Below are 13,540 nucleotides of genomic sequence, written 5' to 3'. Positions count from 1 at the left end.
GACGATAAATAAAGGTTATTGTTGGATGAAATTTGTTTTTTTTTAGATTTAATTTGTATGAAAAAATATTTAATTTAGATTAAATTAAAGCTGAATTTTATAATACTGAAAAAGAACATTTTATTATAAAATGATTTAGGATTATTATGAATGGCAATATTTATTATATATGAAATTGTATTTTATATCTTATAAAATGACTAAAAACTTATTGAAATATACATAAATTTATAAAATTAAATGTATTGTCCCTGTTTACTGCTGTCATTTAATCTCAAACAGGCTTAAAATTAAGTTTTTACTTTGGCATTAATTTATAAGCTTTTAACAAGAGTTTTGTTAAAGAAAAACAAATTATGAATTTATTTATAAGACAGTAAGTTATAATAAGTAATCATAATTTAATGTTTATATATAATTACTTTACAAATCCCTTGACTATACAGAACAATGACGCCAACTTTATATATAGTTCTATTTAATATATATAAATCATTAATCATATTTCGTCTAGCAAAACAATCATCAATTAGTCTGTACATTTAAAATCTTAACATTTCATCTACACATCTTTACTGAATGTGTTTCTATTGTATATAAAATTTAATCTTATAAATTTCTATTTGGAAAACCTCAATAATTTGTATGTTACATCAGTACACACTTCCATGTAATATTTACATTATACAAAATGTTTGCCCATAACTCTATAATCATTTAATTAATATAATTAATAACAACATTTATATGACTTGATGTCCTTTTAAACCAAAAAACCAAAAAGAGAGAAATACTTGTAAAGCAAACTATAAATGACTAAAATCACAAAAATACATTAATAAAGTAACCACAAAACTGAGACGATTATTTCAACACAAAAATTCTTGTATATTACAAACAAAAAATAAATGCTTTGTATAGCAAAACATACGACAATTTGTATTACATTGGACTACTTAAATATACATATTTATATGATATATACAAATATATGTAGTTTAACATATTATTACTTGAGTACAGTGAGTGACAATAAAATAAAACAAAAGAAATAGTATTGAAAATTTTGTTATATTTAATTTGCAATCTGACATCTTCGAATGCAATGATATTTGGTTTTTAAACCCACAATCAAATAAGATGGTTTTGTCATTCCGTTTGCAACACATCCTAATATTCATTGCAGACCCACAAACGTAAGGACTGAGATCGAAAAATGTTTAACATACATATACATATATGTTAATAAAAATGAAACCACTAAACTTATAGTTGTGATTTTTATTTGACTGAAATTATTATTACAATTTATAAAAAAAGTATAGTTCTAATCACTATAGTGATGAAATTTTGAACCTTTTTCGGAAACCCTTTCATTATGGTTTTTATGGTGCTTTCCGGCACTTTGTGTGAGCAAGTTGTCCATCTCTGTTTAAAATCGCACTTTTGGACCCCTTTTTTGTGCTCTTTAATTCTCTTTTAACAAGAGCCCAATATCTCTCCACTGGCCTCAGCTACAGACAGTTTGAAGGAATTACCTCTCTTGGTACAAATACCACATTATTGTTCTTTTACCACTCAAGACCTTTCTTACCATAGTGACAGGATGTCAAATTAGGTCAAAAATAAGTGGACACATTAAGGAGTCTATGAATGGAAGCATCCTTTTTTAAAATTTTTTTTTATAAAATTTGACTTCAACTTCTGTCCTCTGTCTTTGGCCTATATTTAGCAGAGTTCCTGTCAGGAACTTTTTGAGCCTTGTATGTTTTTTAAACATGCTTTGGTTTTAACTTTTCGTACCAAATAGGCCGAGTACTAGGCTAACCGTATGTGTTGGGAGCTCTTTTTAAAATGCTTTCTATTTATTGACTTTAGAAACATTGGCCCATAATCATAGTCTAACACCAAAGTCGGTTCTTTGTAAAAACAACTTTAAAATAAAAACCTGCCTTTTATTAATTTGCAACCATAGTCAAAATTAAAGTATGTTTTAAATTGAACCGACTTTAACTGGGTGCCATCGCAAATGTCGAAAATGTTTTCATACAATATACAAAAAAAAAAACAGACAAGTGGCAACGCTGAACAGCTGACATACAAAATTAAAAAAAAAATCCAAAAAACGTAAACAATAAAAGCAATCGGGACATCTAAAGGAAGAAAGTTGTTTGTTGTGGAAAAGTGGATAAGATAAGATTAATTAATATCATAATTACGATATTTTGGTACTAATTTTATTGATAACTGTTCAATAATTGCAAAATCTCTACCAATATCTTGTAACTTAAACATTTTTTACTTTGTGACGAACTTTTTTAATCGGCGAAGAACAGCTGATGCTGTTGTTAAACGAGTTAAAAACAACTTCAGCTAGTTTTATATTTAGAGTCGACTTCAGCGTCAGAAGTATACTTTAACTTATCTATGATAAACCTAAAGTCCACTCTTAAGTAAAGTCGAGTTTAATTCTCTTAAAATGTACTTTATTTTTGACTATGATTATGGGCCATTATGTGGAACATTCCTTCTACCTGAACCAGGTTCTCTAACATACAAATTATTGATATTATATTTTTAATTATGCATTTGCAACTGTAATTTCGGTCGAAATAGTTAACGAAAAAAGTACGTTAAAAAATTTAGGTAAAATTTAAAAAAAAAATACACCTGTTGCGATGATGAAACTCATGTACTGACAGACCGTTCAGAACTTCCGGGTCAAGAATTGTATGTGGCTGATTGACGAGGTAATATTCAAGACAAAAAAGCAACACCATTCCATAAGATGTTTCTTGTGTGACAATTCATTTGCAGTTGTGGCAAAAGAAGGTAATCATTTGTGACATCAGGCACGATAAACATATAAGTATATTTTAAGGAGTGTCTACAAAAACGGCTGTTACCTTTTTTAAAACAGAGTTCCTTCATATTTCTGGCCCGATTTTGTATCACGCAAGTATGGAAAAAACCCTTGAGTTGTATTTAACAAATATATAATATTTAAAAGCTTAATGTATTTTATGTGCTTAAAATACTCAAAACTTAATCACAAAATACTCAAAACTTAATTAATTTTTGGGTCCAGTCAACTGTAATAAAAAAGCCCCTAAAGTATGCAGTACAACTTTTATTTGCAAATAAATAAGAACAGGCAGGGTTGGAGAAACTTGACGAACTACGGGGTGAAGCCGGGGCGGTCAACTAGTTTATATTATAATTTTTATCCCCCACTAAATACCAAAATCCGATAAAGCTGTGGGCAAAATAGAAATATTTTCAAGAAAAATTAAAAACCAAGTAAGAAAGTATGGTCGGACTTGACCGAAAAAAACCCTACACTAAGTAAATGAGCAAAAACATTTTTCTTATAAAATTTCAATAATTTATATTCGTGAGTAATTTTCGAAATGGGCCTTATATGGGAGCTACGACCAATTATGGACCGATCACCATGAAATTATATCGTGTGATTTATGTTAATACACTGGTGCATATTCCTATAAACGCGCACTACTTTTTTTAAAAAAAATTGTAATTTAATTTAATTTATGGGCCACTGTAGCATTACTAATAATGTGTGGATGATCCTTTGTTATGGATTGATTCCACAAATTTTTTAAACAGATCGAAATAATTTCCTCCCAGACTTGTTTAATTCTTAGTTTTAGCTCTGTCACAGTCATTATGTTTTCATTCTGGGCATTATTTGCATAAACTTTACGGGCTATGTATTGGGTTTAAGTCCGGACTACAAGCCGACCAGTCCAACAGAGCAATGTTATGTTCATTAAAACAAGATTTAGATTGCTTAGAAACCTGGATTGCAGCATTATCTTGTTGGAATATCCAATCTTCATCCATTTTTTCATCCATAAATGAGAGAAGAGCATCTTCCAACAGTTCGTTATAAATCATTCATTTTTGCCGCAACAAAACATATTTTCGACTTGCCAACTGCAGAGAACGCTGCCCAAACCATAACACTGCCTCCACCGAAATTACGTTTTGACATCCGAACATCGATTGATCTCAAATCGTGCCAATAGCATGAGTATGAGTTAGGATCGTCTAAATTTTTTTTTTTCGTCAGAGAAAATTACTTTTTTTGCACTCATCTGTCCATTTCATATATTTTGTTGCGAATTTTAGACGATTTTCTTTATGGAGCTTTTTTAGCATTGGTTTACGTTTCGGCTTTTTCCCTTTTATGTTTTCATCGTTTCGTAAAATGTGTGCAATGTGTTTGGAAGTCACTGGAAGATTCAATTTATTCTTTATTTGTGTGGAATTCAATTTGTTGCGGGTTGCTTCTTGTTTTATTAGATAAAGTTGTCTTCTTGTTAGTTTTGTATTTCCCTTTGTAGGTTTGCGAGCTCCATAATTTTGACCTTTCTTGAAGAAATTTCGCAACACACTTTCCGAACGATCGATTTTTTGGAATCTTTTCTTGATCGGACCAAAAAGTTCTCTTGGGCATCTTTAAAAGTGATGAAATTTATTGATTCAAATAGAAAAAGTTGCAGTAAATTGAGATGTTACTATTAGAAATGGAACTTTGGTTGAAAAATTGATAATATTTTATTTTTGGTAACTTTTTTAAAAACAAATTTCGTCTGCGTTTATACGAATCTTCCACTTAAAATAGCACCAAGAACATTTGATCGCATAATTAAGGCAAACAACAGGAATAAGAAAACAAACTTGTTTATGGAAGCACACCGAAGCTTATGGTGAATGTGTATCATTGGTTTCAACGTGGGAGAGATGGTTTGTACTGTTCAGAAGTGATGAATTGTAGGCATTACTCGATGAGGATCTTTATAAAACTCAACAAAAGCTTGGAAAATCATTGAGAGCTACCCAAGCAGCAATTACAAAATGATTGCGAGCTGAAGGATTTATCAAAAAGCAGGAAAATTGAGAAGCATACGAACTGACGACGAGAGATCTTGAAATACGATGCTTGAACTCTATAAAAGAATATAATTTTTGAATCGAATAATTACATGTGATGATAAATTTATCCTTTATGATAATCCGAAGCGTAAAAAATCATATGTGAAGCCCGAGCAACCAGCCGAATTGACACCAAAGCCAAATATCCATGATCCTAAGGCAATTCTCTGTATTTGTTGGGAGCAAATGGGTCCTATCTATCATGAAATGCTGAAATCTTACCAGTGAACAGTGAACCTAAACAGAACGCAAATGATTCATTTGAAGAGAGCATTAGCCGAAAAACGCACAGAATATGAGGCCATTTTATGCCGCATATTATGCGTAATATTTAATCATGACAATGCACGGCCAAATGTTGCAATACCTGTTAAAAAGTATTTAGAATGAAGTGGATATGAAGTTTTGCCTTATTCGCCCTATAGTCCAGATCTTGCGCCTTCCGACTACCATTTGTTTCAATCGATGCAGAACGCTCTCTCTGGGATACGCATCACTTCAGATCAAAGTATCCAAATTCGTTCTTGGCCTCCAAAGATTAGCAGTTCTTTTGGCTCGGAATCCATATGTTGCCAGAAAGATGGCAAAAGGTCATAGCTAACAATGGCCATATATTGAATTAATTTATATATTACAAATGATTCAAAATAAACAATATTTCGAATTTGTATGTCATACTCCCAGTCCAGTAGAGAGGCCACCCTAATGTTGATCCACTAAAACTAAAAAATATTTTGAAACTAATTGCCACTCACTGTACCAAATTTACTCACATATGTTATACACACATATTAAACCATTAGCTGTATCAGGACATTTGTTAGTCAAATACAAAAAAATATTTGCAATTAATATTTACTTGCGTCTTACTGTATTTGTTAATGTGAGTGAGTTTGTGTATGAAAGTGTGAGAATTTCTACACTAGTACAAGTTTACACATCCTTTTTTGTATTGTGTACTTAATGTACTATTTGTGAATGTGAGCATTTTTGTGGTTTCCTTCTGCTTAAGTTTGTGTATTTTCGTTGTTTATTTTATTCTCTAAGCGCGTATTAAATTTTGCAGAGATTTTTGTTTAGCTTTCTGTTCTTAATGTTCTAGCTATTGTTGCTGCTATTAGTAGCAGTGGCAGTTGTTGTGTTGCTGTTGTCAACAATAAAATAAACAAATTATCACATGACCAGTGCCAACTAAAATTGGACAATGGCAAACAACAAATTATAACAATATAACTAGAATCTAAGAAATCTTTTTGAATACAATTCACAAAATACAAAACAACACACACAGAAACAAGTATGCAGGCAGACAAACATTTAAATAAATGACGCCATATGATGTGTAGTTTAGCATTAATTATGGTAACAAATTGTTAACGTAAACAGTTTGTGTCCTACAAAATTCATATGCAGACACAGATACACAAACAAACATACTTAATAACATGAATAATGTCTTAGTAATTTGACCAAAAGGCCGGTGTAAAAAGTAAGTTTTAATACTTTTGCCTGCTCAACTTTATGATTATAGCATGAACGATTTCTAAGGTTTTTTAAAATAATTTCAGATTGACCTCGTAACCTCACACTGAGTCGCACACAATTGATGTGTATACATTTTGTATTATAATTTTGCATGACCTAAAATGAAATTATTATCCTAAGAGAGAAGGACAGAGAGAGACATTTTGTTTTAAACTAAACTAACGATTCCTAATTAGTACAAATAACACATAGTACATGTGTATCATCTAAGTAGTTGTCTTTGTATATTAATATAAAACTATTTTTGACATAATAAGGCTAAAAGGACATACATATGTACATATGTAAGCACTAAAACATAATTATTGCTTTTGTGGCAAATTTTGTTGAGTCAAGAAAATATGATTGTCAAAAAATTTCAATACTATTTATGACTTTGACATACAATTAATTTATTAATTTTACTTATTCAAAGTTCTTTTTAACAATTGTTTTGATTTTAATTCTTGTATTATTGTTTCTTTGCAGATCATGTGCGTGAATTCAGTTGTGGCAAACTTTACTATCGTACTTTCCATTTGGATGAGGAGAGAGATTCTTTATATGTTGGCTCTATGTAAGTACATATATGATGGCTCCATACTAGTGATTAATTTTAGAGTATTTTAACACAACTACTGCAATAAGCTTTTAAATATTAAACATTTAAATTAATAAAAATTTTAATTTCAATTCAACACCCATCAATAACTTTATTATTTCTCTATAATTTAATTTTTTCTCTTCCAGGGACCGCATATTTCGCTTAAGCTTAAAAAATATTTCATCATCAACATGTGACGTAAGTATTAACAATTTTCAATAAATAATACCTTTAATACCATAAAAATAAAATATTTTTTTCTGACAATTTTTGTGTTTTTTTGTGATTTGAATTGAATATTCGTTATTTTTCTTTTATTTCTTCAATTGTTAACCAACAATCGCATTTATATCATCTGCATAATATGATTTATTCTATTATGCAAAATATGGACGTTAAAATTCATTTCAAATTCCCCAGTTATATGCACGTATGTTCTATGGATTTAAATTTAAAATACATACTTGTATTTAGAAAAAATAAACTAGAGTACAAAAATAAAATATAGAGAAAAAAAAACTATGTGAACAACAAAAGACTTAAATTAAAAATGCAATAAATCTATATAAATGAAAACCTACAGCAACAACTACAACTTGAAATCGCGCAACAAGCAAAAACTATAAATGAAAAAGAAAAATACTTATTTGTTAAAACTCATGTTTTAATAAACATTGAAATGCTTAGAGCCAGAAGTGGGAAACCTTAATTTTCAGTTCGTTAATATGATAATGTTATTCTTAGAATAAATTGTTTATGCAGCCGCCCAGAAACTACCAAAAAAAAAAACAGAAATCAAAGACTGATTAGTAGCAAGTAAGATGTTAAGTTGTTTCCATAAGGCTAAACACCATAGGGGAAAAATATTAAAGCTTCTCTCATTACAATTACCGTTACCGCTAAAATACCGTTAGAGGAACCGTTATGTACCTCTAAATATCGCTACCGATATTCTAGAAATAATTTATTTTATAAAAATAACTACTGATTTCAACAATGGGTAAATGAAGTTCAAATATTGGGTGTATGACTTAAAAATGCGTATATTTTGAGTTTTGTCATTCCGTTTGTAATTATTCTGAATCGCCATATATAGCGGAGTCGATATAGCCATGTCCATCAGTCCGTTTGTATGTTGAAATCAACTTTCCGTAGCCTCCTCCAAATAACTTACATGAATATCGGCCCACAAATGGCTGAGATAAGGAAAAATCCAGGACAAACTCGATGTTTGACTTCTATTGATATCCAATAATGGATATTTCAAAGACCTTTGCAATGGCGTATATGTGGCTAAAGTAAGTCGGACTTACAATGGATCCAAATCGGGAAAAATATTTTTTACTCTGAATTTTTTTTTACCAAAAAATTTTTTTTAAAAAAATGTTGTTTAACAAAAATTTGTTTCGCTAATAAATTAGAAATAAACATTTTTAAAAGCTAATTTTTTTTTAAATTTTGTTTTCCTAAAAAAATCAAAAAAAAAATATAATTTGGTGAAGGGTATATAAGAGTCGGCACAGCCAAATATAGAAGGGTAATTATCTGTCATTTATTCTCACTTAGTTATAGAACATAGAGCGGACCTAACTCAGTTGTCAAAAACCTAACTCAGTTGTCAGAAACCTAAGTGATGATAATGTATTAGTAGAAAAACTATGTGAAAACAAAAACAACACTCGTATGTGTTATTATATTGAGTAATTTTTTTGTTTGAGATTTTTTCTAGTTGCCGCTCTATGTTTCTCTATGTTATACAACATTAAATTGTAAACAACAAAGTTTTTTTTGCTTCGAGAATGTCGTAATTTGTGCCGTCATTTGCGGGAAGTTTTGCTTTACTTCTTTAATTTGAAAAAAGTGCCGCTGAAGGACACCGATTGCTCACCAAAGTTCATGGAGAATGTCTTCCATCGATTTCAACGTGCGAGATATGGTTTCTGCACGCAGAGAAAAAATATAATTGGGCATGGTTACTGTAACCATTTATATAGTGTTACAAGTTTTTTAACTATATTATAGTCACAGTAACCATTTACATGATTGTGGTAACCATAATATGGTTAACTTACGATTCACATGATTGTCTCAACCATATATATGGTTACAGTAAACATATATATGTTTGTGGCAACCATATTTTGATGAATAATTTTATCATAATATGTTGTTCTCAGATTATGATAAGCCTTAAGCCGAGAGCACCAAAAAAAAACGAATTGAAGCTGAGATATTTTGAAAGAAGAATTGTATGTCTGAAATGCTACAAAATAAAATTATTTTTTCAAAATAGATTCATTACAATGACCCGAAGTGTAAGAGATTAAAGCGTCACCAAAGCCATGTCGCCAAGGTAATGCTCTGCATTTGATGGTCTTGCAAAAGGGCCCTTTTGCAAGACCATCACAGGAGACCTATATCGAGCGCAATATATTTGTTTGATGTGGCCATCATTACAGCGCACAGGTGGCCATTACAGCGCAACATGTGCCATCATTACAGCGCTCGGCCACATGTTGCAATCCCTATTAAAAACTATTTAGAAAGAAGTGGTTGGAAAGTTTTGGCTCACCCACCCACTTTATAGTCCAGAAATTCCACGTCCGACCGAACGCTCTATCTGGGATACGCTTCACTTCAGAACAGATATCCGATGTTGGCTTGATTCATCTTGGCAGTTCTCTTGGCGCGGAATCGATATGTTGGCAGAAAGATGAGAAGAGTTAACCGAACAACAGAGTTTTCTTAAAAATCTCGGTTCTTTGCGAATCGGTTAATTTGAAATGTTGGTTTTCGGTTAACCGGTTTATCCGGTTTTTATCACTCGGTTAACCGCTTTATAAAATTAATAAATCTCATGTTTTTGTGCATTTTTAATATTCATTGTATACATATTATTGGTCTGATTTGAAACCTAAACAGCTGATTTACAATACAAACCTCTTCAGATTAATATTTTTAAGAATTACAATGATTCTAAATAGTAGAGGACAATGAGTTTACTGAAAAACTTTTTCGGAATGAATTGCACATAATGAAACTATTAAAAATTATATTCCGCATAATTCTAAAAGTTAAACTAAATCTTAATAATGATCCATTATAAACATAGTGATGATTTTATCAAACGTTTAATTGAATTTGATGTACATACCTTCTTTCAATAAATTTGACTTCATCTGTGTGTTTTTTTTCTTAAAATTTAATTTTATTATTCATTTCGTTAGCTTAGTGTACATAAATATTACAGGAGAGACGAAAAACGTTCTAATATCCATGATTCTAAATATTTTTGAAATCTGATAATGGAGTTTTATTAATTATTTGGTATGATTTATAATGACTAATAATTAAATTTTCTGTTTCATATCAGAAAGTCGAGGTGATAATAAATTTTAAAATTATCAAATATTTAATTAAAAAATTGTTTTATATTTTTTGGTTGAAATTTAATGAACAAACCAATATTAAAACAATTATTATATATTTAGTAACATATTTATACTCAATTCCGTGAAAATATCCATTTCCCTCGAAGGGAAAATTGCTATCGTGATATTCCCCTAAACTTTTCATTCGCAATAGTTGATTTTGTTCAGCTGTTTATTGTTTACAATTCCATCCATTATAAACACTAATCATGTATAACCAACTTGTTGAGTTTCTAAAAGTTTTAATCACTCCTAAATCACATGTAGAAAGCCAAGTTTTATTAGTTACTGTCGGATGCTAAGTTGTGAAACATTGTTAAAAAAAATCCAAAAAAATAAAAAGTTTTTCATCCGCTGCAGTACGCGGATCACATCTTCAGGAAAATCGGGAAAGGTCATATACGTTTAGATACCCAGAAACAGAAAGAGAACGCGAATAACGTCATGAGGAAAATCACGAAGGGCCATCTACACCTAAGTCGCAGATCGAAAAGAGAACGAGAATCACGGCTTCAGCATCGCAGTGCATCTTCATCGATAGTTGAAGAGACACCCCAATAGCATATCGAAAGTCTAGAAACCAATCGCTGCCGAATCGCTCGATCAAGAGAAAGATTCGATTTAAAGTTGGCGCCATTTCATTATAATAAGGAATCAAAAGTACGTAATGATTTGCGCAATGAACAAAATTTGCTTACATTGCAGTATTTTTAAGTTCTGTAAGGAATCCCGCCATTATCTGGCTACAGATAATATAAGTGTTTTAGGTGCGAAGTCAGGTCGGGGGAGTTGTGCTTTAGTTTTGTCCGACACTGTATATTAAAATCGAGATCGAGGTGCAATATAAAACAGATGTTTTCTGGAAACAACAAAGATTTTTATTGCATAGAAAATGTCGAATTTTGTGCGTCATATGCGGGAAGTTTTGCTTTAATTCTTTAATTTGAAAAAAAATGGAAGAAATGGTTAGTTCGGTTCAGGTGGTTTTGACATGAAAGACAAAGAAACCCAGCAAAAAAATTTTGAAGACCAGGAAGGCATTACTTCATGAAGATTGTTGTAAAACTCAACAGCAGCAATTTCAAAAAGTTTGAGCAGCAAACATTTCATTCAATAGCAGGAACATTGGGTACCATACGAATTGAAGCTGAGAGACCTTGCAAGCCGATTGTGTATGCTGCTTGAAGGCTATAAAAGAAAAATGAATCCATTACGATAACATCTTTTTTATACACTACACCTTCGTGAGAAGGGTATATATAAGTTTTTCATTCCGTTTGTAATTTCCACATTTTTAATTTGCGTCCTGACAAAGTATATATAATCTGGATCCTTATAGATAGCGGAGTCGATTAAGCCTCCAACGTCTGTCTATTGAAATCAACTTTCCGAAGCCACCAAATAAATTACATACATGATTCATACATCAGTATCTCCGGAATTCTTCCGGCTCGGTTGCTATTTAAAATCCAGAAAAACCAGGACAACCTCGATTTTTGACCTATTTTTTTTACCTATATCTGGATTACTAAGTCATTAATATAGACAATATGCACATCTAATGATAGATATTTCAAAGACTTTTATAAGACCATAGTATGTTGGACCTACAATGGGTAATAATCGGAAAAAATATTTTTTAACCCAATTTTTTTTTCACCAAAAAAAACAACTAAACAAATTTTAAACTTTAAATTTAAAAAAACAATTCGAAAAAAATTTAAATTTAAAAAAAAAACTAAATTTTGATTACCTGAAAAAATTTAAAATTTTTATTTTGTAGTATAATTTGATGAAGGTTATATAAGATTCGGCACAGCCGAATATAGCTCTCTTACTTGTTTTCATCTCTCTGTTGATAACACAGTGCAACCAAATCGAAAAAATTTCAGAGGCTTTTTAAACCACTTCACAATTTTGATGTATTGTGGTTCCGGAAGTACAAATATGGTCCAAATTTTAAATTCTATGGAGAAGTTTTTTTTCAACATTTTTTTTTTGTAAAATTGTGAATTTTTGGGTTATAATTTATGATAACTCAAAAAGTGTTAGTCCGACATTATTGAAATAAACTCCGAAAAGTTTAGATTTACATATCAACCAATAACGAAAATTGTATATTCAAATATCAAAATTATCAAATTCAAAACTCAAAATTCAATAGAAAATATCAGAAAATTTTGTTTTTGAGCACATGAATACTTGTTTCAATTATGAGATAATTGAAACCAGTTCAATATGTGATAAATGTTTGAATTGAAATATAATTTTTTCTGTGTATCGATTTCAAAATCAGTTTTGAATTGGATTATTTTTAAACGAGCCAAAATCGCCGGATTTTGCTCTAATTTTCGGACACAAAACAATTTTAGACCTTGAGAGCAGTTTAAAAATGAATTGAGTTTTTGTAATTTTAAACATAGATTTTCCTAAAATAATAAAATTGCTGTACACTCCCCCTAAAAGTCAGCAATTGTACAACACAGCTTTATTTGTGGTGTTGGTAAATTTTTAAAAAGGACAGCGTACATACAGTTGTAGTACTTAAACTTATAGAGTATGTGTGTGAATAAAAATGTTTGTGTGTATGTATATGTCCCAGAGGTATGACAATAGATTTATGTCAGTTTTAGTATAAAATGTGGGTAAAAAACCAAATTGCATAAATTTTTAATGAAATTACATCCCAAATGGTACTAAAAAACGAGTAAAATAGAATAAAACAAGAACAAAATATAAATGCCACAAATCTAAATGAAATCTACCATGTATACAAAACAAAATGATTTACAAAAAAGTTTTTTTTTTTTTAAATATAAAAAAAAATCCACTAAACTGGAAACTGGTTGAAACAGTTTGTGCATATTTTTTCATTGTACCATTTTTATTTTCACTTCATATTTTTTAATTCCAACTAGTGGCCAAAAGAATTAAATTAACAAAACAACAACAACAATATAGAAAAATATTAATTTACTTTTTACTTCAAAATAACTGCTACTACTGCTACTGTTTTAGTTCA

The 13,540-nt window shown here is 30.3% G+C and overlaps 1 protein-coding gene across 2 annotated transcripts in view; it reads left to right on the top strand.

The window, feature by feature from the left end:
* Positions 1–13,540, top strand: part of Sema2a (Semaphorin 2a) — a 329,846-nt gene that overhangs the window by 227,199 nt on the left and 89,107 nt on the right. For both annotated transcript variants that reach the window (XM_065511864.1, XM_065511865.1), the window contains exons 2-3: positions 6,973–7,060; positions 7,234–7,285. In XM_065511864.1, the coding sequence (XP_065367936.1) occupies positions 6,973–7,060; positions 7,234–7,285 (140 nt within the window). The remainder of the gene's footprint in view (positions 1–6,972; positions 7,061–7,233; positions 7,286–13,540) is intronic.

Source organism: Calliphora vicina, chromosome 5 (assembly GCF_958450345.1).
Source record: "Calliphora vicina chromosome 5, idCalVici1.1, whole genome shotgun sequence".
Classification (NCBI taxonomy): domain Eukaryota; kingdom Metazoa; phylum Arthropoda; class Insecta; order Diptera; family Calliphoridae; genus Calliphora; species Calliphora vicina.
Note: the sequence above shows the minus strand (reverse complement) of the source record. Positions and strands in the feature narration are given on the sequence as shown.